Genomic DNA, 27462 nt, shown 5'->3' with positions numbered 1-27462 from the left:
CACTACATGCAACACAGTAGGTAAAAGTGTTTGCAATCTGTGTTCGCGTCGTCCGTGGATTGTAGCATTCAGGTCTGTAACGTAATAATAATAATACAGGTTTTAGAAATGTTTGGGGTGTTATAAAACAAATATTGACTGCTTTTACTCGTGCAATGGTTAAAAACTATGACTCCCTCGGTGATCCCCGGAGCGTTCTATTTTCCCTAGGCTTCGCCTCGGGAAAATAGAACGCTCCGTGGATCACCTCGGGAGTCATAGTTTTAACCATAGCACTCGAAGCAGTCAATATTTGTATAATACACATCGTTGACGGTATTTGGATCTTTGTCCGGGTTTTAGTTCAGACCTTTTGTCGAAGGTTGAAAATATCGTTGTTTTCTTTATTTTTTAACAACCAATTCAACAAATAAATATTTGTATTTTATTGATGAATTTTGTTTAACAAAATTTCTAACATTTTTGTGACTAGTAATCAACCCACAAGAGAGATGCCAACTATTAGAATAAAACACTCTCTAAACTGGCTGTATGCAAACACTCTTTGACACTTTGAGTTAATAAACTTCAATTTAGAATCTTGATTAATTATTTAAATACATCTAACTTATTTAATAACGGGTGGTTTACAAACAGTTTCTCATACAAATCGTAGATGAGATGTTTATTCGTTGTGAGTAGGATATTTATCCTTGACAGTCAACACTGGAAATATCATAGTGCAAAATGATTAGCAGTAATGTTTATTTGATAACTCTTAAGCTAAAAATACTACAATTAATTGTCTCTTAAATTATAACTTATCATTTCCTGGAAACTACCATTTTTTTGTTTATGTCTACTGATTTTATTTCCAGAACTAGTCATTTAGTTTACGAAATCGTATATTATTGAAATATTTCACTAAAGCCGAAGAATAAACACTAACAAGACTGACATCATTTATATACATTAATATTCCACAACTCAATCTGAAAATGCAGGTAACACAGAACAATTTCTGTTTTGTTATTATCTTGATTCCAATAACTAAAGCTGCGTCCCTCCTGATAAATTACTAGTAGTTAACACTAGATATTGAGAGTGGAGTATTAATTTCTAGTTCTCGCCATGAAGCAGGAACCCACTTAATGAAGTGTGATGGTTTTTGCTACCATGCAATGTACCTGATGGCACTAAGAAAACTCGATCACCCTCTTGTAAAGACACAATTGCACTGTTACCTCCTTGCAAAGAAAGATCAGTTCCATATACAAATGCCCTCACAATTGTTTGATCATTCTTCATCAGACTAGCGGAAGCGATATCGCGGCGACTCATCTTATGAAATGAAAACATGAGTACATAGATACCAGCCACATTACACGTGAAAGTGCCCGTGGATAATTCAAAGTTGGTGCCCTCCACATACAATATTTCTTCAAAGGGCAGATGTGTAGCAGGTCCAGTAAACTCTGTGTTTCTAACTACTGAAAAGGCCACCCGACGAGTGCGCTCAACACATTCACCCTTTAAACCCTTCAGTCCAACTGGTCCACGTACTCCTTTCCCTCCCATTAACCCAGCTCTGCCGGATTGTCCTTGTGACCCCTTTAAGCCAATTGACCCTTTGTACCCCTTGGCTCCACGAATGCCTACACCGCCAGGAGATCCTATATTTCCTTTAGATCCAGTCGGTCCGGGAATTCCTTGAATACCGACTGGTCCAGGTACTCCTCTCTCCCCCCTCAAACCAGCTCGTCCGGTTGGTCCTTGTGACCCCTTTAAGCCAATTGACCCTTTATACCCCTTGGCTCCACGCATGCCTACACCACCAGGAGATCCCATATCTCCTTTAGGTCCAGTCAGTCCTCGAATTCCTTGAATACCGACTGATCCAGGTACACCTCTCTCTCCCATCAAACCAGCTGTTCCGGGCTTTCCTTGAGGTCCTTGTTTACCTGGCTGACCGACACCTTGTTCTCCCTTCTGGCCGGGTTCTCCTGTAGTGCCTCGTTCCCCATTCAACCCGTCTGATCCCTTGTCTCCCTTAGCTCCGTGCATACCTACATCACCAGGAGATCCCATGTCTCCTTTAGACCCGTATGGTCCAGGGTGACCTGGAATACCAGGGACCCCTGCAGGACTGACTGGGCAGCATAGTCCAGTTGACATGCCTTCTTCTGGTGACGTCACGCTAGCATTGATCCCCATTAGATTCAAAACCGCCAGAAACAGGATTACTTGTTTTACTTTCTGCATCTGCATAGCATTAAACAAGTACCAAATAAAATCTTCGAACGAAACTGGGACTTAGTTGTTTAAACAGATTCGGGAACTGGATTATACTCATAATAAAGTGACCAAGAACCCTCTCTTTTTTTTAAGTTTCTTTTACGAATGCAATAACTCTTTTCAAAACTGTATTGGACAAGTTGTCACCGTTTCATTGTGTTTTGCTTAAAGTCACCTGGAAGTGGTATTTTGTCGAAATAAAGCTTCTGTCACTAATATATGTGTTTTGATGAGTGGAATGAGTAAAAACAGTTAACTAAGGTTCTAAAAAATTAGTTCTTATCTTATTTACAAATTTAAGAGTAGGCCCCGACCCGAGAGGGCGCTGTTCGTGACGTCAATTGAGGCGCGATATTGAAGAGAAAATGCTGCACAGTGCTGAAAAATACGTCGGACCGAACCACTACGCACTATTGCTCTTGTGAGTCTGACCAACCATTACAGACTGACCCCATCTGTAGTTGTTTTGCTGCATCCAGCAGCAATACAAATGCAAGAAAACAACTTTTTCAAAACGTACGAACTCAATGACTCGGACTTGCATGTAATTTGCACGTGTGTTTACTCTACGCATCAAGGCAAAGTCTGCCTCGATTGACGTCACAAAAGGGGTAGGCGGAGTCAACCCCCAAACAACTTTAACTATTTTTTAAACATATAAATCGTGACAAACAATTACTAAACAAATTTGTTTTATTGTTACTAAACATCTACTTTTATGTTTGAAAAAGTAAAAATTCTATTTCCAGGTGACTTTAAGTTGGAATTTGTTTTTGTTGTTCTACTATTTGAGTTTCATTATTTTCTCGATTTAGACACCTACTTCAACGTTACAACGAATGTGGTATCGGATTTATTTGTGGTTTGCAGTCACGATTCTCAGCGAATGGCTTTAGCTAAAGTTTAAACGGAAACATTTTATGTTGAGAAAATGAAACAAAAAATCAAGTGTATCACTTTTAAACCCTCTTCGGTAGCAACAGCCGTCCCTCAAATTTATTAGTGACTCAAACTAATAATGTTTACTTAATTATTAGTAAATTGTTTGTTGTTATAGGTACCGCGGTGTTTCCCAGCATAAAACAGTACACCATGGGTTTGAAACATGGTTTTTAAACCTCGTACAACGAAGTCGAACCCGAGGTTATTTAAACCAAGCTTCGACTGTACATCAAGTACTGTAACTGCAGTACCGTGCCAGTATTGTTATTCCAGTGCTGCATTACATGACATGTCAGATATGCAGTCCATCGTCCAGCCTGTGATTCATGCTACCTGGTATAGTCAAAACGGGATGCTTGAGTAAAAAACCCTGGACAAGGCTAGCAATACACCCGCTCCATCCTAGGAGAGTCGTGTACAAACAATTCTAATGTACTTATCAATACCAATTAATTTTTGTATAAAATCTAACACCAGCCGTATTCGTCAATTTGGTGGCAACCAAAAACAGTTGATCAGGCCATCTTGAAATCCAGACGCCATGTTTGTCTTTTAATAAGTGAAACAATGATTTAATACTGAAGGTTTACGACAACATAAATCAAACACGTGTTGTTTGATTTATCAGCTGACAGTTTGCACTATAACGTAAACAATTTCGAATTGAAGTTCACAGCCATGTAAACAGTTTTCAATTCGTGAAATGTTCGAAGACATTAACAGGCAGCACGTTGAACTTACAAAATGAAAATGATCAAAATAGAAACTGACTTACCATTATGTGTCTTTGATCTGTCTCTGCTACCCTTGTAGTGAGTGGCTAAATTAATGGCTTTCTGGAGCTGTGGGTTTCTCAGCTTCTCCTTTTAACTTCTTCAAGATTTCCAAGCCAGTGACATTTCCAGTGTGTGGTAACATGCGCTGTCAATCACACAGTATCGCACTGAAAGTCACCGACTAATGGGCGTGGCTTGCTTAGCTTTGAGCCAGTGGTAAATATGATAGATATACACGATATGATATAAACCTTACCTTAGATTTGATTCACATCTGGTAGTGCGCTTTAATCGATTGTGAGAGTTTGTTTTAAAGAATCGGTTAAAAAGTACGTTTTATGGTGTACTAGCGAATGCATTTATCTTTCCCAAATGCTGCATAGAAAGAAAAAAATATCCACACTCGCATTTACTAACGCCGAACACGGGGCCAACTTCATAGAGCTGCTTACGCAGAAAGTATTGCTTAGAAGTTGTCTGCTAGGTGGAAATGATACCAGTCATATAATGTACATGTGACATGGAAGTTTAGCTGGAAACCTTATTTTAGTCAGCACAATTATATTGTGCTGAGCTACATCTTGTGCTTAAGCAGTTCTCTGAAGATGGGCACAGTTGTAGCACTTATTTAAATATAATAGCGAGCATTAACAAAACTAGAATCTTGACTTAATCTTTGTTTTCCAGCTATTCCTTCCTCATCCCCAACAAATTGTCTTTTACTGAGTCACCTGCAATTGTACTTTATAATTATTTTCCATTTATTTGGAATTACATTTGATTAGGGTGCACTATAATGCAGATCTAGATGTACGTTTACTCGCTGGTATTCACTCATCCACCACAGGGATCAGTGGCTCAAATGTGGGACCTCATGGTCGTTTTCGCGCCAAAAACAGAGTAAGGCCGGTTTATAGTCGGTCGCGCGACGGAAATCTTGCGCGCAATCCTAAGACTGAGGCCTAAAAACCGTGTCTTTTATGATCGCGCGTCAAGATAACCGACGTCCGACCATCGCGCGACCGACTAAAACTCGGCCTTTAAACAGAACATATGTTTTGTCCAAAACATAGAACATTTCCTTTTTGAATCCTATACAAAGGCGTCAAGTAATATCATGATTTATAGAGATAACCATTAAGTTGCTGGGACCAAATCATGATTGTTACTATTTTTAAGTATTTGAAGAACTTAAAAGTTCTCAGACTCGGAAACTTGCAGGTGCCTGCATTATGTAATATTATTTTACCGGTTAAGGTCAATACGTTATAATTTTGTTTGCATTAACTAAAGATGGTGTAAATACGACGACATCGTTTAGTTCATTTTGCAACTGATTACAATGATGTCGAATTAAACTACAGATCAAAACACAACCGATTATACCATTTTGCATCATTTTGCTATACTTCATTTCATTCACTCAAGTCATAGGAATTTGAGTACCATGCATTGCCTTTACATTCCAGGCTGAAAATATAGCCGTTATTATAATGTAAATACTTTAAAAATAATGATAAAAATAAAAATTAAAAATTAAAATTAAATTGTTGAGAATTGTTATTACCAACATATTGTGTGTAATCTTCTAAAGCAATTTGTTGTGATTCATATCAATTGACTATCTGTGCATTGTTCTACAACTGAAATTGAAACTTCAGGTTTAATACACGGAATACCTTCTCCAGTTTGATTATTTAAGCCATGCTCTTGATTCCAATAATGAAAGCAGTATTACCCGCTTTTGATTAATTACTGTAGGCTAGTTATATCACGTGATACTGAACAAGTTGTACAGAAGCTTTAATCTCTCCGTAACGCAGGATCCCAGTAGAGGAAGTGTAATGTCAAAGGTGAATATAGCTTGATGTTATATCCTATTCAAGCTTTAATTCTTTAGTGTGTAATGTTAAAGTAACTTGTATGTATTTACTGTTTACATTGGCACGGTGGATTTCTTACTGTAATTCATGATTAGATGGTTTACTCAATGTTTATGTTTTCCATCCTTACAAGGTTATGCGTCTGTAGATTCATGTACAAGCCTGAAGAAAGTATTGTTTGAAGCTTTGCATGTTGTGGAGAAACAGGAGGACTCTATTAAAAAATAGTAAACTTGCGAGTACAACCATGTATAAATGTAGAAATTTAAGACAAGATATTAATGCATCTGACTACCATATCTTACTTTGACATTCCATGCTGATATGTCAAACATCAAATCCTTCAACACTTAGGTACAATTAATGGTTCTTAAAACATAACTACCATGTTAGCTTCTTTTGCTTCATCATTAAAAATATCAATTCCCAGAACATGGTGTCGCACTTTTTCGAAAATTCTTTTAAGTTCCCGAAAATTTTGAAGCTTTTTGTAATCAACATTCTATGAATGCGACATAACAGCCGTCAATTTAAGATTTGTGATGTTAGGTTATGAGTTTATCACAACTCAAATTGAAACTACAGGTTTAATACGCGGAACAAAATTCTCAAGATTAGTTTAACCATTCTGGTTAATTCCACTAAAAACTCAAGCTGTTTCAACCATTTCGATTAATTGGTTTCTATCTCACCATAAAGCAAAAACCCACTAAAGGAAGTGTGGTGGTGAGAGGTACTGTGCAAGGAACCTTCAGACCTTAAGAAAACTCGATCACCCTCTTGTAAAAACACAACTGCACTGTTGCTTGTTTGCAAATAACTACCAGCACCGTATGCAAATCCCCTAACAATAATGTTATCGTTCTTCATCAGAGTAGCCAAAGACCTACTTGAGCTACTTGGTTTCAAAAATGAAAACATGAACACATAAATACCAGTCATATTACACGTGAAAGTACCGGTGGTTAAATCAAAGTGAGTGCCTTGTTCAAATAGTTTTCTGTCAAAGGGCAGACTTGTACTCGATGTTGTAAAATCTGTGTTTCTAACTACTGTAAAGGCCACCCGTTGAGTGCGCTCAACACAATCACCCTTTTGTCCCTTTAGTCCAACTGGTCCACGTACTCCTCTTTCTCCCATCAAACCAGCTATTCCGGGCAGTCCTTGAGGTCCTTGTTTACCTGGCTGACCGACACCTTGTTCTCCCTTCTGGCCGGGTTCTCCTGTAGCGCCTCGTTCCCCATTCAACCCATCTGATCCCTTGTCTCCCTTAGCTCCGGGCATACCTACATCACCAGGAGACCCTATGTCTCCTTTAGACCCAGCCGGACCGTATGGCCCAGGGTGACCTGGAATACCAGGGTTCCCTGGAATACCAGGGATCCCTGCTGGACTGACTGGGCAGCATGGACCAGTTGACATTCCTTCTTCCGGTGACGTCACGCTGGCATTGATCCCCATCAGATTCAAAACCGCAAGAAACAAGATTAGTTGTTTTACTCTCTGCATCTGCATAACATTAAACAAGTGCCAAATAAAACTAACAACCAAATTAAGAGACATGTTTGTTTTTAAAGTTTTGAATTATGTGTTATTCTGATGGCATGGAATTCATTAATCCAAAGAAGAATGCAAAAAGTTGTTTTACATTCCGCATCTGCATAACATTAAACGTGTTCCATATAAATCTACCAACCATGAGACATTTTTGCATAAACAGTTTTGACACTTTGGTTATAGACCTCAGCTGATAACATAGAGTCTTTTCGTATTTTTGCCGAAAAGTGGAGTGTAATGATTCATATTAGTTTCCCTAAAAAAATTGTTTCAACTTCAATTTCGAACAAAGACGGTTCGGCTTGAACCATTTTGTACTAAAGAAACTGACGGACAGTGTTAGTTTTTAAGAGATACCGGCATCTTTGTGAATCATTTTAAGGCTTGTACACATGTGTTTACAAACAGGACAGCCAAATGTTATAGCATCCGCGAGCAGTGGCGCTCATCCTTGTAAAAATCTTGACACATCAGTAACAATCAACCGCGGCAGTGGATGAGGGAGATTTGGGAAGTATAACCCATACATGGTTTAAATAATATCAATTATAACTGTTGGTATGGATATCGTTTCCTGTGCAGGTGGTGTATACAATGTGGCATAAGACATTCCACTATGGGCTAACGAAACTAATGAAGGGTTTCATCTTTATCTAAAATTCTTGGCGGACATTATAGCCTAACGACCATTTTTATAAATACTTAAGAACATCCAGACTCACTGATGTGACCCGGTTTTGGGGTTTTTAAGTTTAAATTTGTCAAGAATATTAAAATGTCATCTGCCAAACGAAAAAAGATCGGGGTACAATGATCAATCGGCATGCCCCCCCCCCCCTCACCAAACCCGGCTGCTACTGCTACGCGCATGATTTATTGTACACACCAAACATTATAAAAAACAGTTTAATAACGATTTGACTTACGGATTTGCCTACCAACCAAGTAAAAGGACAATCCATAACGCCTACCACAACAGTTCGAGGAGAAACCTTAAACACAGAGCACTGTGAAGTTTCGTACAAGAATGCAAATGATATAATTAAAAAAAGAAGCTCATTATAAATTGTATCAACCAACTGTGAAGATGTCCGAACAACACCAAATGATTTCACAGTAATTATGAATCTAAATGAAAACAGAGAATATCAGACTTACCATTATGTGTCTTCTAATCTGCGTCTGCTTGTGTTGTAACCTTGATCATCAATGCTGAATTAATTTCTAGAGCTGTGGGTCTGAGAGCTTCTCCTTTTAACTTATCAGATATTTCCAAAACCAGTGACATTACCTTTGTGTGGTAACCGTCGCTGTCAATCACACAGTACTGGGCTGAAAGTCACTAACCTAGGGGCGTGGCTTGCTTAGCTTTGAGCCAGTGATAAATATGATAGGCAATACCTTAGAAATTAGTCAGATCTGACAGGGGCGCTATAATCATATGTGATCAATTATTTGGGTCCAGAAGCTGTCATAGCCAACTGGGTTTGTCTTTTGGATTTTGTGAATAGAACAACAAAGAAATGTAAAATTGTCTAACAATTTATCAAATTATACTTGAACCTGCTGTAGTAAATAGTACAAAATATTTTGTTATGAGGGCTGTAAAAGGAATTGGTTTGGTTTTGCTTTCGAACTATTCCACCCGCCCCGCCTCCAAAGAAATATATATATACAGCAGCAAACCAACCAAACGAACAAGCAAACTAGCAAGAAAGACCACACTATTTCAAAACAACCCTTTACAAACAAACAATCACCCAAACAAAAGACCAAAAAGAACCTATTTCTCAGGTTTGACGATGTCTCCTTTAATGTGTTCCCTAGAAGAAGTTATTTTACATCCCCTCCCAAATCAAACTTGCAAAGGTTACAGCTGAAATAATTCGTTTGTGGTTTTTTTCCCTTTCACCTGGACAGCCATATTGTACTTTGATTCCTGCAGTCATTTTGAATTGTTTTGCCTAGTTGTTAAGTTCTAGATTCATGTATATTGCGCTGATATGGTTGATAGGGTCTATACGTTTGTTTATCACAATGCTCAGCGGCGTAACTTGGGAACTCTGGGGTCAATGTCATGTTACTTCGATAGGGAGAGCAGTAGATAATATACAACTATGCGAGAAACGGTTCCCTCTGGAAGTAACGTAGTTTTTGAGAAAAATGTAACTTCCTTAGTATGATTTGAAACTTTGCATGGTGGAAATACGATACTGAAAGGTTTTCAGTGACATCATGTCATATAAATTTCTTTCGAAATGAGTTGGGGTGATTCTGAAAAGAACCGCGGTTCTTTTCAGAACCACCCCTATTAACTCATGTAGAGATTATCAGTACATGGTGTTACCGCAAACCATTCTATTGGGTAATTTCTTACTCAAATAACAAAAACAACTTAAGCTGAAGCCGTATGTATTATGCATCTGAAAGCCCACAAAGTCGTGTAACAAAAGTATTTTTCTTTCACCATTCTCTTGCAAATTTGACAACAAATTGAGCCACACATTATTTTAACAAATTTGTTCTTTTATGCATATGTTGGGATACACCAAGTATAACACTAGTCTTTGACAATGACCAAACGTGACAAACGAAACAGGGGTAACGAGGAAATTAATTTAATTTTTCAGTTTGAAGTGTGCATCTTTAACGTAGGAAGCTCGGTAACGTGCATGTGCAGAGGGGCCTACATGTGGACTTATATTCTACCGTGGATAATAAGAAAGCTTGAACTTTGATAACTTTTTTGGTATGACAAAAGGTAATTAAGATAAGATTCAAACTGATTCTAATAAACTACAGCATTTATATGGCGCACTTTACTGAAAAAGAAAAACATTCGAAGGCGCCGGTCAAGTTTTGTCAATATAATATTGTACATATAATTTACAATATTGATTATACCTTTAAGTATAATGTTGATGAACTTCATACCAACACAAGTTTAAAGGTATAAGCGTAATTATTGTTTATTTGTTGTAAGGGATCCAACATTTCGGGCAGGTATGATTTTAAAATGCATAGACAAAAAAGTAGAAATCCGATATTAGGTATATTTGGGTATGATTTGCCGGAGCTCATAACTGGTGCATTGTGTATTACATGAGCAGTTTAGATACTCGGTAAAAACTAATAGGTTTCGAACCTTATTTTAAATTCTTCAAAAATCGTTTCATTAATCGTAAATCACCATTGGATGGTACAAAGTAATGTTGAAAACGTTTAGTACACTCCTACACCGTATAGTGTAATATACACATCGTTGACGGTATTTGGATCTTTGTCCGGGTTTTAATTCAGGCCTTTTGTCGAAGGTTGAAAATATTGTTGTTTTCTTTATTTTTTAACAACCAATTCAACAAATAAATATTTGTATTTTATTGATGAATTTTGTTTAACAAAATTTCTAACATTTTTGTGACTATTAATCAACCCACAAGAGAGATGCCAACTATTAGAATAAAACACTCTCTAAACTGGCTGTATGCAAACACTCTTTGACACTTTGAGTTAATAAACTTCAATTTAGAATCTTGATTAATTATTTAAATACATCTAACTTATTTAATAACGGGTGGTTTACAAACAGTTTCTCATACAAATCGTAGATGAGATGTTTATTCGTTGTGAGTAGGATATTTATCCTTGACAGTCAACACTGGAAATATCATAGTGCACAATCATTAGCAGAAATGTTTATTTGATTACTCTTAAGCTAAACATACTACAATTAATTGTCTCTTAAATTATAACTTATCATTTCCTGGAAACTACCATTCTATAAATAAAGCAATCTCATTTATTCCCATTAGTGATAGTGTGGTGTGTTTTTTTATGTTTTTTTGTTTATGTCTACTGATTTTATTTCCAGAACTAGTCATTTAGTTTACGAAATCGTATTTTATTGAAATATTCCACTAAAGCCGAATAATAAACACTGACAAGACTGACATCATTTATATACATTAATATTCCACAACTCAATCTGAAAATGCAGGTAACACAGAACAATTTCTGAATTTTTATTATCTTGATTCCAACAACTAAAGCTGCGTCCCTCCTGATAAATTACTAGTAGTTAACACTAGATATTGAGAGTGGAGTATTAATTTCTAGTTCTCGCCATGAAGCAGGAACCCACTTAATGAAGTGTGATGGTTTTTGCTACCATGCAATGTACCTGATGGCACTAAGAAAACTCGATCACCCTCTTGTAAAGACACAATTGCACTGTTACCTCCTTGCAAAGAAAGATAAGTTCCATATACATATGCCCTCACAATTGTTTGATCATTCTTCATCAGACTAGCGGAAGCGACATCGCGGCCACTCATCTTATGAAATGAAAACATGAGTACATAGATACCAGCCACATTACACCTGAAAGTGCCCGTGGATAATTCAAAGTTGGTGCCCTCCACATACAATATTTCTTCAAAGGGCAGATGTGTAGCAGCTCCAATAAACTCTGTGGTTCTAACTACTGAAAAGGCCACCCGACGAGTGCGCTCAACACATTCACCCTTTAAACCCTTCAGTCCAACTGGTCCACGTACTCCTTTCCCTCCCATTAACCCAGCTCTGCCGGATTGTCCTTGTGACCCCTTTAAGCCAATTGACCCTTTATACCCCTTGGCTCCACGCATGCCTACACCACCAGGAGATCCCATATCTCCTTTAGGTCCAGTCAGTCCTCGAATTCCTTGAATACCGACTGGTCCACGTACTCCTCTTTCTCCCATCAAACCAGCTATTCCGGGCAGTCCTTGAGGTCCTTGTTCACCTGGCTGACCGACACCTTGTTCTCCCTTCTGGCCAGGTTCTCCTGTAGCGCCTCGTTCCCCATTCAACCCGTCTGATCCCTTGTCTCCCTTAGCTCCGTGCATTCCTACATCGCCAGGAGACCCCATGTCTCCTTTAGACCCGTGTGGTCCAGGGTTCCCTGGAATACCAGGGACCCCTGCAGGACTGACTGGGCAGCATATTCCAGTTGACATGCCTTCTTCTGGTGACGTCACGCTAGCATTGATCCCCATCAGATTCAAAACCGTCAGAAACAGGATTGCTTGTTTTACTTTCTGCATCTGCATAACATTAAACATGTACCAAACAAATATACCAAACAAACTGTGGAACATATTTGTTTTAACAGATCCGGGAATTGGACTATACTCGTGATAAAGTGACAAAGAAACCTGTTTTTTTTTTTTTTTTAATTGTCTTTTACAAAAACATACTCTCTAATCAAAACTGTTTTGGACAAGTTGTCATCTTTTTATTTTGTTTTGCCTAAAGTTGAATTTGTTTTTGTTGTTCCGCGTTTAGAGGTTCATTATTTTCTCTAATGGGACATTTACTTCAATAAAACAACCATTCAATGTGATATCGGATTTATTTGTGGTTTAAATAGTCACGATCCCCAACGAATGTCTTTTGCTAAAAGTTAAACGGGAACATTTTATGCTGAGAAAATAAAACCAGAATCAAGTGTATCACTCTTTAAACAAACACCCCGTGTTGGATTCACCAGGTAATCACAGGTTGTATGACGTACTGCACTGTAAAAAGTATCCGTATTTTAACGGACTCCGTAAAGTGAATTATTCCGTAAATTTCGCCGTTATTTTACGGGTTTTCCGTATATGCAAATATCAGTTATGCTAATTAGCGTAATTACAATCAACCACGTTTGCCCAAACACCTACACATAATAAAGTACATACAAGTACATATTTAGTTTCAGCCACAACCGTGTACACATGTACAAACCCACGTTAAGGGATTTTATATTTTACGGAATTAAAAAAAAAGTTCCGTATTCCTGCAGCAAAATTACACGGACAAAGTTTTTCATTCCGTAAAATATAAAATCCCTCAACGTGGGTTTGTACATGTGCACACGGTTGTGGCTGAAACTAAATATGGACTTACATGTACTTTATTATGTGCAGGTGTTTGGGCAAACGTGGTTGATTGTAATTACGCTAATTAGCATAATTAATATTTGCATATACGGAAAACCCGTAAAATAACGGCGAAATTTACGGAATAATTCAATTTACGGAGTCCGTTAAAATACAAATACTTTTTACAGTGTGCATATCTGACATGTCATAGAATACAGCACTGGAATAACAATACTGGCACGGTACTGTAGTACTTGATGTACAGTACACCGTGGGGTCGAAGCGTGGTTTTTCAACATCGTACAACTAAGCCGAACCCGAGGTAAATAAAACTACGCTTCGACCCCACGGTGTTCTGTATATCAATACTGCATGCAATACCGTGCCAGTATAGTTTACCCAGTGCTGCATCCTATGACATGTCCAACCTGTAATTTCCTGGTGAATTCAAAATGGTGTGATTCAGGCCATCAACACCCGCTCCATCCTAGCTGAGTGATTTACAAACAATTTCAATTCACCCATCAATACCAATTTGTCTAAAATCTAACACCAGCCCCTATTCATCGATTGGGTTGCAGCCTCCAAAAAGTTGATTTGAACAGTTCTAAGGCATCCTTGAAATTCAACACCTATTGTTTGATTTGTCTGCCGGCAGGAGCGCTATAACTGAATCAATTTCAGAGTTTTGAGTTCAAAGCCATGTAAACATTTTAGGTTTTGTTTTTATGTGTCAAACATTGGTGTAGTATTTAATTCAAATAACTTCGCTGTAAATTGTAGGTTACATAACTTAGAGGCTAGCTATTTGCATAAAGAAGCAGCAACTGCATGCGTTAATCTAGCAACCAGGATAATACATGCAGATTAAAGGCGGTATACGTTTTTATTTTTGAACCGTTTGATTGGTTTAAACCTTTACAGTTGCAATCGATCTATAAAACTAATATCTGCAAATTCATTGAAGGTGGTCGCGTTTCTAGGATATCGCCGACAATCTGGAGCGATGATATGTCCACTCAAGAAGATCAGTTCCTGATATCATTTTTTGGGGGCATATCAAACTTTGGGGCATAAAACTTGTTCCCATTTTACATAAGAATTACTAAGTGAAGTGTTTCTCAAAGGGATTTCATGCATCTTCTATCAAACACTGCTGTAAGCTTCTAACCATTTTTTGTTGTTGCCATTATTAATAAGAAAACACCATAGTTTAAGCAATCAACCGTACTTAGAACAGACGGGAACATATTTTATAACACAGCATGAAAATGATAGCCTATAAAATAAAATAAAATGTGTACGTTTTGTTTGCAAAAAATTAACACAAAATGAACTTTTCAATTCGTGAAATGTCCGAAGATATTAACAGGCAGCATGTTGAACCTACAAAATGATTAATAAAAAGCTGGCTTACCATTGTGTGTCTTTTGATCTGTCTCTGCTACCCTTGTAAGTAAGTGGCTCAATGGCTTTCTGGAGCTGTGGGTTTCTCGGCTTCTCCTTTTAACTTCTTCAAGATTTCCAAGCCAGTGACATTGATAGTGTATAAAAACCGTCGCTGTCAATCACACAATATTGGACTGAAAGTCACCGACATGGGGCGTGGCTTGCTTAGCTTTGAGCCAGTGATAATTTAATATGATAGACATACACGATAGAATAATTATTAACATTACCTTAGATTTGAGTCACATCTGGTAGTGCGCTATAATCGATTGTGAGAGTTTGTTTTAAAGCTAGTCTATAGGTTATGGTTTGTTTTATGGTGTAGTTTTATAGCAACGGCATTTATGTTTGGAACTTCCGCAAAGAAAGAACAAACTTTCCACGCTTGCGTTTATAAACTCCGACCATGGGGCCAACTTCATAGAGCTGCTTAAGCAGAAATAACTGATTAGCTCTTGTCTGCTAAAAGCGGACATGAGCAGGATACCAGTCACGTATTGTACATCTGACACATAGTTTGGCTGGTATTGTTATTTTTGTAAGCATACTTTTGTTATGCTGAGCTACTTCCTGTGCTTTAGCAGTTCTGAGAAACTGGGCCCAGTTGTATAGCACTTCTTGAAGAATTATTGAATAGAGCAATAAAAAAGCCAAAATCATAAGTTAATCTTTGTCTTAAAGTTTTTTGGCTGCATCCCCCCCCCAAAAAAAAAAAAATAAAATAAATAAATAAATAAAAAATTTGGATTAATATGCAGTTCTAGATGTATGTCTTTGCGCTGGTATTCACTCAAACACTACAGGGATCAGCGGCTGTAATGTGGAACATTTTCTGTCGTTTTCGTGCCACTTACAGAGAAGGCGGAACACTTTTGTTTGGTCAAAGTGAGCAGGGATTTTTGAAACATAGAAGATTAGTCTTGGAAACTTTCAAAATCCTGCATTATGCACTATTATATTTTGCCGATTCAGGTCAATATGTTTTAGGTCTGCATGCATTAACTAATAATGTAAATTGAATTGTAATATTAAGACAACACCGTTTTAATACGTTTTGCAAATGATTACAATGCATATCGAACTAAATTACAGATCAAAACACAAAACCGATTGTACCATTTAGCATTGTATTGCTGTACTTAAGTTAAAGTTCTCCTCTTATAGAAATTTGAGTTCCATGCATACTTCAACAATACAGGCTGGAAATTTCGCCCTTTTTTAGGATTTTTTTACATAAATTTTGGGGAAATGTTATTACCAAATGTAATTGCGAAGGCTACTGTAGATGGATACATGAGAATAAGCTGAATATATAGCTTGATGTATATCATATTAAAGCTCTATTTCTTTAGTGTGTGTTGTTAATTTAATTAATATTTATTAATTGTTCACTTTGGCCTGGTGGATTTCTTACTGTAATTCATTTTTAGATAGTTTGCTATTTGTTTGATATTTTCCAGTCCTGCAAGGTTATATATAATCGGTATGCGTCTGTAGATTTATGTACAAGATTCTAGAAGTCTATGTTGATGTCCATCTTTTACAATCCGTTCTGCAAAATTGATTTCTGTTAAATGCATTACAGCTTAGTGTATAAAAAAAATTTCTAAGATGTCGTCAAACTCAACACTTTTTCATAAAAATCTATAGATGAGATATGTGACTACCATATCTTACTTTTACATTACATGTTGATTAGTTCATACATGAAATCATTCAGCATTATGTACATTAAATAGTTCTTGAAGACACTGGACACTGTTGGTAATTTTCCAAGACCAGGCTTCTCGCTTCTAAATCGGAGGTCTTTAAATCAAATTCGTTGAAAATTACTTCTTTCTTGAAAACTACGTCACTTCAGAGGCTCTCCATTACTCGTTACCAAGTAAAGTTTTATGCCGATAATTATTTTGAGTAAATACAAATAGTGTCCACTGCCTTTAAAACTAAATTGTATCGTACGTTAGCTTCATTATTCAAAATATCACGTGAACTAAAACATGATCTCGAAATTTCTTCTTGTTACATGGATATTTTTTTTCCAAAAGAATTTAGTTTCCGAAAATCTTGAAACTGTTTGTAATATTATTATTTTACAACTGCGATATAACAGCCGTAACTGTTAAAGTACATCAAAGATTGGCGAGATTAGCCAAGTAACTTTCCACAACTCAAATTGAAACTACATGTTACACGAAACAGTTTCTCAAGTTTGATATTTTTTAACCATGCTGTTAATTCTAATGATTAAAGCTGCATCAACAACTTTGATTGGTTGCTGATTATGAGCATTTGATACTGAGCATAAATTGTGAACGTCTAATTTTCACCATAAAGCAAGAACCCGCTGAAGGAAGTGTAATGTAAACCGTTACTGCGCAAGTTACCCCCGGTATTTAAGAAAACTCGATCACCCTCTTGTAGAGACACAACTGCACTGCTGCCTGTTTGCAAGTAATTACCGGCTCCTGATGTAAATCCCCTTACAATAGTGTTACCATTCTTCATCAGAGTGGCGTAAGCACTCGCCGAGCCTTGCTGTTTCAAGACAGAAAACATGAATACATAGATACCAGCTACATTGCACGTGAAAGTACCGGCGGATAAATCAAAGTGGGTGCCCTCTTCAAAAAGTATTTCTTCAAAAGGCAGACTAGAAGTTGATTCAAAGATGTCTGTGTTTCTGGCCACAGAAAAGGCCACCTGTCGAGTGCGCTCAATACAATCACCTTTTTGTCCCTTAAGTCCAACTAGTCCGGGTACTCCTCTCCCTCCCATCAAACCAGCTGTTCCGGGCAGTCCTTGAGGTCCTTGTTTACCTGGCTGACCGACACCTTGTTCTCCCTTCTGGCCGGTTTCTCCTGTAGCGCCTCGTTCCCCATTCAACCCGTCTGATCCTTTGTCTCCCTTAGCTCCGTGCATTCCTACATCACCAGGAGACCCCATGTCTCCTTTAGACCCAGCCGGCCCGTATGGCCCAGGGTGACCTGGAATACCAGGGACCCCTGCAGGACTTACTGGGCAGCATGGTCCAGTTGGCATTCCTTCTTCTGGTGACGTCACACTAGCAGTGATTCCCATCAGATTCAAAACCACCAGAAGCAGGATTACTTGTTTTACTTTCTGCATCTAAATAACATTAAACGTGTCATAAATCAATCTTTCAATTAAATTGAAAATATATTTATCCTTAGAGATTTTGCCTATTGCCTTATTTGCCGACTAAATATAATAGGAGACTTTTGGGACGCTTGGTGCCAGCAGACTTAGCAGAAAAAAAAACCCATTGTTCTCGGTAATATGCGCATGCCCAGAACTACGTAAACAATGACAATTTAACCTGGTCTGCTGCCACCTAGCGTTCCAAAGTCTCCTATTGCATGGAACTTGATCGTAATTTGAAAATGACGTAATCGTAAAAATGAGATTTCTTGCGAATTCTTTTTGCAAGGGTTTTATATCTACTTCCAAGCCAAAAAAAAGATTTCTGTAATATATTTTTTCAGAAATCCAGTCGTAAAGTACTGGAATTCGGGTAGTTTTAATCAAATTTATCACAACCATTACCCTGTAAATAAATGAATTGTCTATAATTATTAGGTTAAAACAGGTTAAAACTGCCCTTTTTTTACAACTAGACTATGAAGTGAAATCACCCACTAACTGGTTGCAATAATCTTTGAAAATGCCTGTCACGCAAGGCATTATTTTGACTGAGGCACACAGTAATTTAAGGACATCCTGTATATAATCTATTTACTTTGTCGTCTTCAGTTAGCCTGGTATTTTATTCTTTTGTTTTTGTCGTCAGCATTTTGTAATGCCATTCTTCAATCTGTCTGGCTTGTCCTTATTTGTTTATTTATTTATTTATTTATTTATTTCCTTTATTTACCCAGGGTAAGCCAAATCAGTATAAAAAAAATTACTTGTGTCCATTTGGGCCCTGCAAACAAATTAACATAATATTACAAAGTAAACATAAAAAAAAGTAAAAACAAGATAACGGTATAAAAATTACGTAATGTAAGAATTTTTCGGGGAAATTAAAATTAATTTAAACAAAAAATGAAGAGTAAAAATATCACAAGAGTAAATTTCATAAATTGGCACAGTAAGAGGAGGTAAAAAACATACCGGTCCCTATTCAGAAATTTAAATTAAAAAAAAAAAAAAAAAAAATTAATTAATTAATTAATTAATTAATTAAATTAATTAAAATAATTACTTGTTTCTTCTTCTTTGTTTGTTTGTTTGTTTGTTTGTTTGTTTGTTTGTTTGTTTGTTTGTTTGTTTGTTTGTTTGTTTGTTTGTTGTTGTTTGCTTGCTTGCTTGCTTGCTTGCTTGCTTGCTTGCTTGCTTGCTTGCTTGCTTGCTTGCTTGCTTGCTTGCTTGCTTGCTTGCTTGCTTGCTTGCTTGCTTGCTTGCTTGCTTGCTTGCTTGCTTGCTTGCTTGCTTGCTTGCTTGCTTGCTTGCTTGCTTGCTTGCTTGCTTGCTTGCTTGCTTGCTTGTTTGTTTGTTTGTTTGTTTGTTTGTTTGTTTGTTTGTTTGTTTGTTTGTTTGTTTGTTTGTTTGTTTGTTTGTTTGTTTGTTTGTTTGTTTGTTTGTTTGTTTGTTTGTTTGTTTGTTTGTTTGTTTGTTTGTTTGTTTGTTTGTTTGGTGGTGTTTTGGTTTTTTATTGTTTGTTTGTTTGTTTGTTTGTTTTTGATTGTTTGTTTGATTGTTTGTTTGTTTGTCTGTTTGTCTGTTTGTCTGTTTGTCTGTTTGTCTGTTTGTCTGTTTGTCTGTTTGTCTGTTTGTCTGTTTGTCTGTTTGTCTGTTTGTCTGTTTGTCTGTTTGTCTGTATAAAGGCTGTTTTCTACAAGCCTCGGCTTATTCTTACAGCTTGATGCTCTTGCCTCTCTTTTACATAGTTCATTTCTAGTTGTTTATTTATTATTTGCTTTAAACATTATATGACTTTTGTACAATTTTATGCGCATTTGATTTTGTTTCACTTCTGTATACTGTTTAAATCTCACAATATTGTTCTTTTATATCAATTGATATTTAATTACAAAGATCCTGCTTCATTGAGACTAGCCTAATATGGTAAATTGTGATTGTAAATTATTTGATAACTAATATAATCGAAGTCATTTAGAGGGCACGTAATATACCGAACGAGGAAACCAAGGCGCTGAGTTTATACACACTTTCAGAAAGATAGGTTATTGCAGTGATGGATTCTGAGACCCAATTATTTGCACATTATAGGGATTTACAAGGTGCCGCGGCGCATACAGCAACCACAGCCAGGACGACGGGTCGAACCTCTTCTCTTTTCGATAAAAAGTACACTGGGTTATTTTACATGCGTTGCACAACACATGGGAACAACGGCTTTACACGTCCTATCCGAAGATCGAAGGAATGGTCAAGTGTTACGGCGGGGGTTTCTGGAACCCACACTCTGCTGATCAGAAACACCAGAGCTTGAAATTGAGCCTTCCGGGTTTTCAGTCGGGGAAATTTATCAATAGTTACAAACGCTGCCTGCTCAGACTTGACCCACTGAGGTTGTTTTGTTCTTCATGCATCGACAAATGACACGTATATCACTACACAAATGCCACAGAATTAACATAAAAAGTCCACATAAACTTTTTAAGCTTGAATCCTCTAATACCTCGCTCTATCAGTTTCCGTATAGACGCCCTCTGTTGACAAAACACTGTATACGTCGTGTTTCGCCGGGCAAAAAGACACGTAGTCATGGTAAGATTGCATACACTTTCTAGCTGGCTGCCAAAACACAAAGGTTTTGGCGGCGGTATGCGAGCGAATCATGTTATGGTTTTCGAGTGACGTCAGAGGTCACATCGTCTATATTGTTTGTTTTTTCTTAAATGGTCTGGGTACTTTTTGTAACACAAAACCCAATATCCCCAGAATTACAACAAGTTAAAACCCGATACTAATGTGATTCATAATAAACGAAAAGTGTTTCCAAGTGTTTGAATGGAATCTTCGAGTAGTTAGTTTCCAACATTATTTGTATTGTTCAAATTGTAAACGAGAATAGGCCCTACGTATTTTCTATTTATTTCAAAATCATGGGAACTAATTACTGAAAGTGGCGCAAAGAATTTAATTCATATCCACCTAGGCCTATGTCTGTAATCACTAGTTGTCAAATGCTTAATTTGAGAATTAATTTTATCAAAGGCCATTTTAGAGTTGTATTAACCAGATTATTCCGTCGGTATTCCGTGAAAGATAACATTGTGGAACAGTATGTTCCACGAGTGCGTCTTATTTGTCTATCTATCAATAAGAAACTGATTCAAATCATGGAATGACAGTTTTCTTTCCTTAGGCAATAAAACATCAACTGCGAAGATACCATCTTTAATTTGGAGTGCAACTGATTAGTACCCAACAGAATAAAATTCAAATGAAATATCCAAGACGTATCATTTTCTGACATTTCCTTGGGAACATGTGAGTCCGTTACAATCATCACCGGGCGTTAATAAAATTGAATAGAGAAGAAAACAGCTTACCATTCGTTGTCTTGTGATCTGTCTCTGGTAGTGGTGTTACCGTGATCATCAATGCTGAACAGATTTTTGGAGCTGTTGGTCTGGAGGCTTCTCCTTTTAACGTCTTCAAGTTTTCTAGACATGCCCCAGTGTGTTATAACAGGTGCTGTCAATTGGACTGAAAGTCACCGACATATGGGCGTGGCCCAGTTTGACCCAGTGATACAAAATACACTAGGCGTGCACGATAGGATAATACCTTACCTTAAACAGCCAATAACGGATGATCTCAAATATATAGATAGAACAGTTTTCTAATAGCTGCAGTCCATAGGACACATACAAAATATAATGGGTTTTTCTCCAGAACGCTCCAAACCAAATTTCTGAAAAACGCGGGGTCAAAAAAAAACCCGCGTTAAATGTATCGTGACGTCAATGGCGGCTATTTGATGTGGAAAGTAGCGCCCTCAGTGTGCCAAAGCTGGAGAACTTTGTTCAAACCCAATTAGGGGAAATCGTCACTGGCGTCAAGGGGTCATCATAATAGATAAGCCGTTTTTTTACTCTCGGCTGAAAAAGCCGCGCGGCCGGGTGCGTTTTTGACTCGAGTTATTTATTATTGAATGCAAATTTTGAGAGTAAAATGGTTATTAACCGGTATCTACGATGTCTATTTGGCCATAAAATGGTAATAGTTGAAATATCGAGATCATCCTTTATTGGCTCTTTAAAGATGTGAAGTAGACCTGAGGGTTTTCTTCGGGGGGGGGGGGGTGTGAGTAATCCATAGTCGGTCGTTCTGTAAGTTTAATGCTGTCTTAATCAACTGCATTTGATTTTAGACTACAGTCCAGCACATCTATTTATCAACTTTTAACCTGCAACAAAACGAGCCATTTTTAGCTTAGTCTCTCACCTCCAAGAAGAATAGCAGCCCCCCCCCCCCGCCATTAGAAATACAATCAAACAAATACACAAGCAAGCAAACAAACATCAAAATTACACTTCAACAAACAAACAACAACAACATACAATGTTGTCTGGTTTTACTGAATATCCCATATGGATAAGTCTTCTCCTAGTAACATTTATTTCCAGTTTTGTCTGCCCGTAGAACCCCCCGCCCCCACCCCCACCCACCCCCCCCCCCAAAAAAAAAAAAAACAAACATTGGTTTGTAATTTTGTATGCTTAAAGACACTGGACACTATTGGTAAAAAATACCCTTGTCACACGAAGTTGTGATAGTTGATAGTTTAGATAGTTGATTTCGAGACCTCAAGTTCTAAACTTGAGGTCTCGAAATCAAATTTGTGGAAAATTACTTCTCTCTCGAAAACTATGGCACTTCAGAGGGAGCCATTTCTCACAATGTTTTATACCATCCACCTCTCCCTATTACTCGTCACCAAGAAAGGTTTTATGCTAATAACTATTTTGGGTGATTACCAATAGTGTCCACTGCCTTTAATAGTTTGAACATATTATAGGTCTATGTTTCAAGCGGTAGCATACGATTATAGACTAGACCTCTGCAGGTACGGCGTGTCTGTAGAGATAGGCGGAAGAAAACTTTGTTAACGAAACAAAAAAATGTTTTTGGACTGTACTGTCTGAATTTAACCGTAAGGAAATCAAACGACACGGTATTGGTGATTCTTATAAAAAAAATTATATTAGTAAATGTGTAACACGACATTGAAAGTTCATTTTGAACGTCGGCAGTCAATTCATCTTGATCATTACTATTATTATTCTCTTTCGGTTTACAACTTCTGTTCTTTTTGAAAATATGGGCACTAAAAATTGCTAACAGATAAAATAAAATAGGGCCCATGAATTAAAGTGGCTATTTTGTCAGAATTTAAGCAGGCCTGTTCATAGTCCTGGCGCCCTTTTAATGCAGTGTTATACTATACAGTATACAGCACTAGTAATAGCATGTACATGTAATATGCATGCTCTCCATATATTTGCAAGGTACAGAACCAGACCAAGGCCCAGTCTATTAAGCTTATAAAGTAAGCACAAAGACTTGCTTATCACAGAGTAGTATTGCTCAGCATAAACGGGTTACCAGCCAAAGTTATCTAAGTTTGAATTGTTGTGGCTGGTACCCGACTCAATCATCATTTGCTTAGCACACACATTTGTTAAGTAGTATTTTCTGCTCAACAGCTTTAAGAAATTGGGCCCTGTTTTGATCGTGTGGACACAGTCTTTAACACAGACAAAGTGATGACACTCAGTAAGTTGTTCCATATGTATGCCTTAAAGACCCTGACACTATTTGTAAATTGTCAAAAACCAGTCTTCCAACTTTGTGTATCTCAACATATGCATAAAATACCAAACCTGTGAAAATTTGAGCTGAATTGGTCGTCGAAGTTGCGAGATAAAAGTATGAAAGAAAAGTTGTGTGCTTTCGGATGCTTGATTTCGAGACCTCAAATTCTAAATCTGAGGTCTCGAAATCAAATTCGTAGAAAATTACTTTTTTTCTCGAAAACTACGTCACTTCAGAGGGAGCCGTTTCTCACAATGTTTTTTTATTATCAACCTCTCCCATTACTCGTTACCAAGTAAGGTTTTATGATAATAATTATTTTGAGTAATTACCACTAGTGTCCACTGCCTTTAACCGGACTTGAAAAACAAAACTTTCAATTCCCAACGGTGTTTGTTTAGTACTTATTAAAAGCAACCGAAAACTTTGTTAGATAAAATTCCTTCTATACCCTTTTTTAATTTTACCCAAACCAGTTACTTTACCAGAAAAAAAAACCTTTCCATTTCACTTGAACATCTTCCGGTAGAGTGATTTGGGCAATTATTTCCACGAAAGTGCCCCCAGGTAATTCAATACAAAAAACAAAAACAAAAAAATGAATGACATAATAAATAGACCTAACATGTGCAGTGGGGAAAATATGACTCTGCAAGATCCATTCAACCATCTCAGGCGGACAGAATTGCTTGACATATAATATGTGTCACAGGGACTCGTTCTGTCCGCCGGAGATTCAATCCCCCAAAAAGGGAATCAATGTGTGGTGAAGAGGCTTTCAACTGGCTTTCAACTGGTAGTTTAATCCCAGATAATTTTACCGAGACGAAGTCGAGGTAATTATAAAGAACCAGGCCTCGGCGGGTTTAAACCACTAGTTGAAAACAGATTTAAGATTTAAAAATCTTTACGGTTTGTGGGTCCAGGAAGCACATAATATTCATAATTTGTTCAGATCATTATAAGAACAAGAATTGTGCCCCCGATACACAATTCTGCCTTCCGATCTTGCCCAGTTAGTACAGTGTGTCAAATTTTGTTGGCTGCTCGGAGGCTTATAAAGTACTCGGTAACGAGCAATGGAGAGCTGTTGGTAAGATAAACGTAACGTAGTTTTCGAGAAAGAATTAATTTTCCACGAATTAGATATCGAGACCGCAGATTTAGATTTTGATGTCCCGATTTCAAGCATTTGAAAGCACACAACTTTGTCTTTGAAAATTAGCAATAGTGTCCTGTGTCTTTAAAAAAATGTGTGAAGAAAATGTTATTGTAATCGAGATCAATGGACCCTTCCCGTGAAACATGCTAATCACATTCACGCATGCGTACAGACCCTGTTGGTTGGCAAACGCCATAGAGTTGTGCACTAAGCAGACGCGCAGTCGCGTCTGCGTCACGCACCCATTAGCCGTGTACAAAAAAGCGCGATGTTGCCTTATTTTACCAACCAAAATGTTAGTGCGCAGGCGCTATGTGCAATTTACATATTTCATAGGAAGGGTCTACTCTTTACAACAGCTGTAACGAATAAGTGGCAATACAATGTGCAGGGGGCGTACCCCCCCCCCCCACTCCCCGCCCTCTGAATATTCCTGATTTATAGTTTTTATCGGAGCATGCATGCATTGTTGTTTTGTTTTATTTGAAACCACCAAAAATTTAACTTGACTTGTTTACATTCCACACTTTTACTTGTCGTATAATAAGAAACCTGAGAATGATGTGTAGTGATTTGGAGTCAAGCTGTCCACGGCTCCTCTTGCAGTCATGAAAACCTCATCATTTAGATTTAGCGAGAGAACTGCACTACCACTAACCGGGTGAGACCCTTTATCAAATACAACCCCAACGACGATCACTTGAGTATTCTTTAGAAGGTGAACAAACAAACTTGAACTCGTCGCCGTCTTTGTAACCGAGAACGTGAAGAAATAAATGCCGTCCAGGTCACATGTAAATGTACCGTTCAGCAGATTGAAGGGTGTTCCCTTCTCGGAATAAATGATTTCCTCAAACGGAATTGGATCGTTGTTTAGGTTAATGGCTGTTTTCCTTACGGCAGTAAAGGCTACCCTTCGGTTGGGTCCATCTCCAGTGGAGACTTGTCCGTTCATTTCGGGTGAGCCGGAGAGGCCCGGAGGTCCTCGTTTCCCTGGCTGACCGATTCCTTGTTCCCCTTTCTGTCCAGTGGATCCTGGGAAGCCTCGCTCCCCTTTCGCTCCGACCGTTCCCATAACTCCGGCAGCTCCGGGATACCCCATATCTCCTCTCGGTCCAGTAGGTCCAGGTAAACCGTTATTCCCCGGAACACCATGCACCCCTGGCATGCCTGGTGGTCCAGTGCAGCAGGAGTTACACGGAGCATTGTCTACTTGCGTGCCCCTGGTTGAGTTAGCAAGAATAGCATCCGCACACATCAAAACCAAACTTAGAGTCAGTATAAATCTTACATCCATCTAAAAAAGACAAATAATAATCACTTGAATGTTGAACTTGAAATAATGAACGCATTGTTTGTTAATATTTCCTTGTCTCAATTGGCTCCCAAATTAGGCCTAAATCGTTTGTGAATAAATCTACCCCCCCCCCCCCTCCCCGGTACAGCTAGCTGTTATACTTTGTCTGGGACAAGCTCTGATGAATTTTTCTTGAAGATGGAGCCTATGCAACAACTAGTATAAAGCAAGAAAACGTGTTTAACTTGTTTGTTTTCTATTAAAATCTGTATTTAGTTTTCCTTGTGTACAATCCGTTCGAGTATGGTTATGCATTTAGTTCGCCTTAGGCGAATGCCTTTCCCGTGACAGTATTATGAACATGTTCAATTTTCGTTAGGACGTTTGGATAGGTTTTTACTGCACCATTAATTGTAGATAATTGGCATTGAACTCGCGTCACGAGTCATTACTATTTTTGTTTCCAGATATTTACTGCAGATAAGTGTGTTGCCCCAAAATATCAGAGGATGCAAAACATTGTTCGCAGTGAAGTTTTGTAGAGTCGTTCCAAGATAATCGTTTGTGACTTTCTGTTGTGTGCCATTTCATCGGGTCAAAGTATGTTCTTTTAAAGGCAAGCACAACTTCGGTAATTACTCACTATATAAATGAGCTTTTATTTAGAAAAAAAACGTCCGTGTCTAAGAGCAATGGTGAGTTGGCAGTATTTTATTTTAATTCTTCGGGAAAAAAAAGCAAAAACAATAAAACAAGCACAGGCCGTCCAGGGAAGGGCACAAGTCCAAAAACTGTCATCAAAAAAGATGTGCTCTCCCAGACCTAGCTCATAAAAAATACACATTATATACTATACATTAAACATTCTAAAATTGCAGTAAAAAGTTTAAACAAAAGATGGCAAGTAAAAAGCAATAACACAAACGATATACACAAGGTACTTTTTCAAAATGTCCACAGATTCACAACAAACCTACAGGGCCTGAAGACAATGACAGTAGAAAGCCTCCCCCGAAATACCATTACACCGAGGAACTGCAGTATAAAACGTAGTGGGAAATCACACTCTCCGTAACATTAGTAACTCAGTTTTGAGAAAGAGGAAATTCGTCACCAAATTGAATCTGAAAAAGGCCTAAAGCCTTTCACTGTTTAAAATATATATATATATATCTTTTAAAGCACAAATCAAAAGGCTAGGTGTGCTTCTTTAATTTAAAACAACAACACAACCGCTGGACATAGGAAAGCGCAAAAAAGCGTGGGTGAGTTAATTGGTCAACAAAACTGTCAAACATTGGTAACTCTTATTTGCTTTTCACAATAAAACAGTCACAACATGTAGAAAAACACTTACCCTGAAAATAGTAGCTCGCTCCATATTCCTCTAAACAGAAAACGT

At 37.7% G+C, this 27462-nt stretch overlaps 1 protein-coding gene across 1 annotated transcript; it reads right to left on the bottom strand.

The window, feature by feature from the left end:
* Positions 1–1098: 1098 nt before the first annotated feature.
* LOC139941940 (uncharacterized) lies at positions 1099–27462 on the bottom strand. Its single transcript, XM_071938585.1, has 12 exons — positions 27418–27462; positions 25297–26060; positions 21333–21446; positions 20176–20242; positions 18925–18930; positions 17118–17916; positions 13126–13133; positions 12156–12516; positions 11556–11987; positions 8359–8366; positions 7066–7384; positions 1099–2117 (listed from the first exon to the last, which is right to left on the bottom strand). The coding sequence occupies exons 1-12, from the start codon at positions 27439–27441 to the stop codon at positions 1099–1101; spliced, it is 3921 nt and encodes a 1306-aa protein (XP_071794686.1). The 5' UTR covers positions 27442–27462.

Source organism: Asterias amurensis, chromosome 9 (genome assembly GCF_032118995.1).
Source record: "Asterias amurensis chromosome 9, ASM3211899v1".
NCBI classification, from domain to species: domain Eukaryota; kingdom Metazoa; phylum Echinodermata; class Asteroidea; order Forcipulatida; family Asteriidae; genus Asterias; species Asterias amurensis.
Note: the sequence above shows the minus strand (reverse complement) of the source record. Positions and strands in the feature narration are given on the sequence as shown.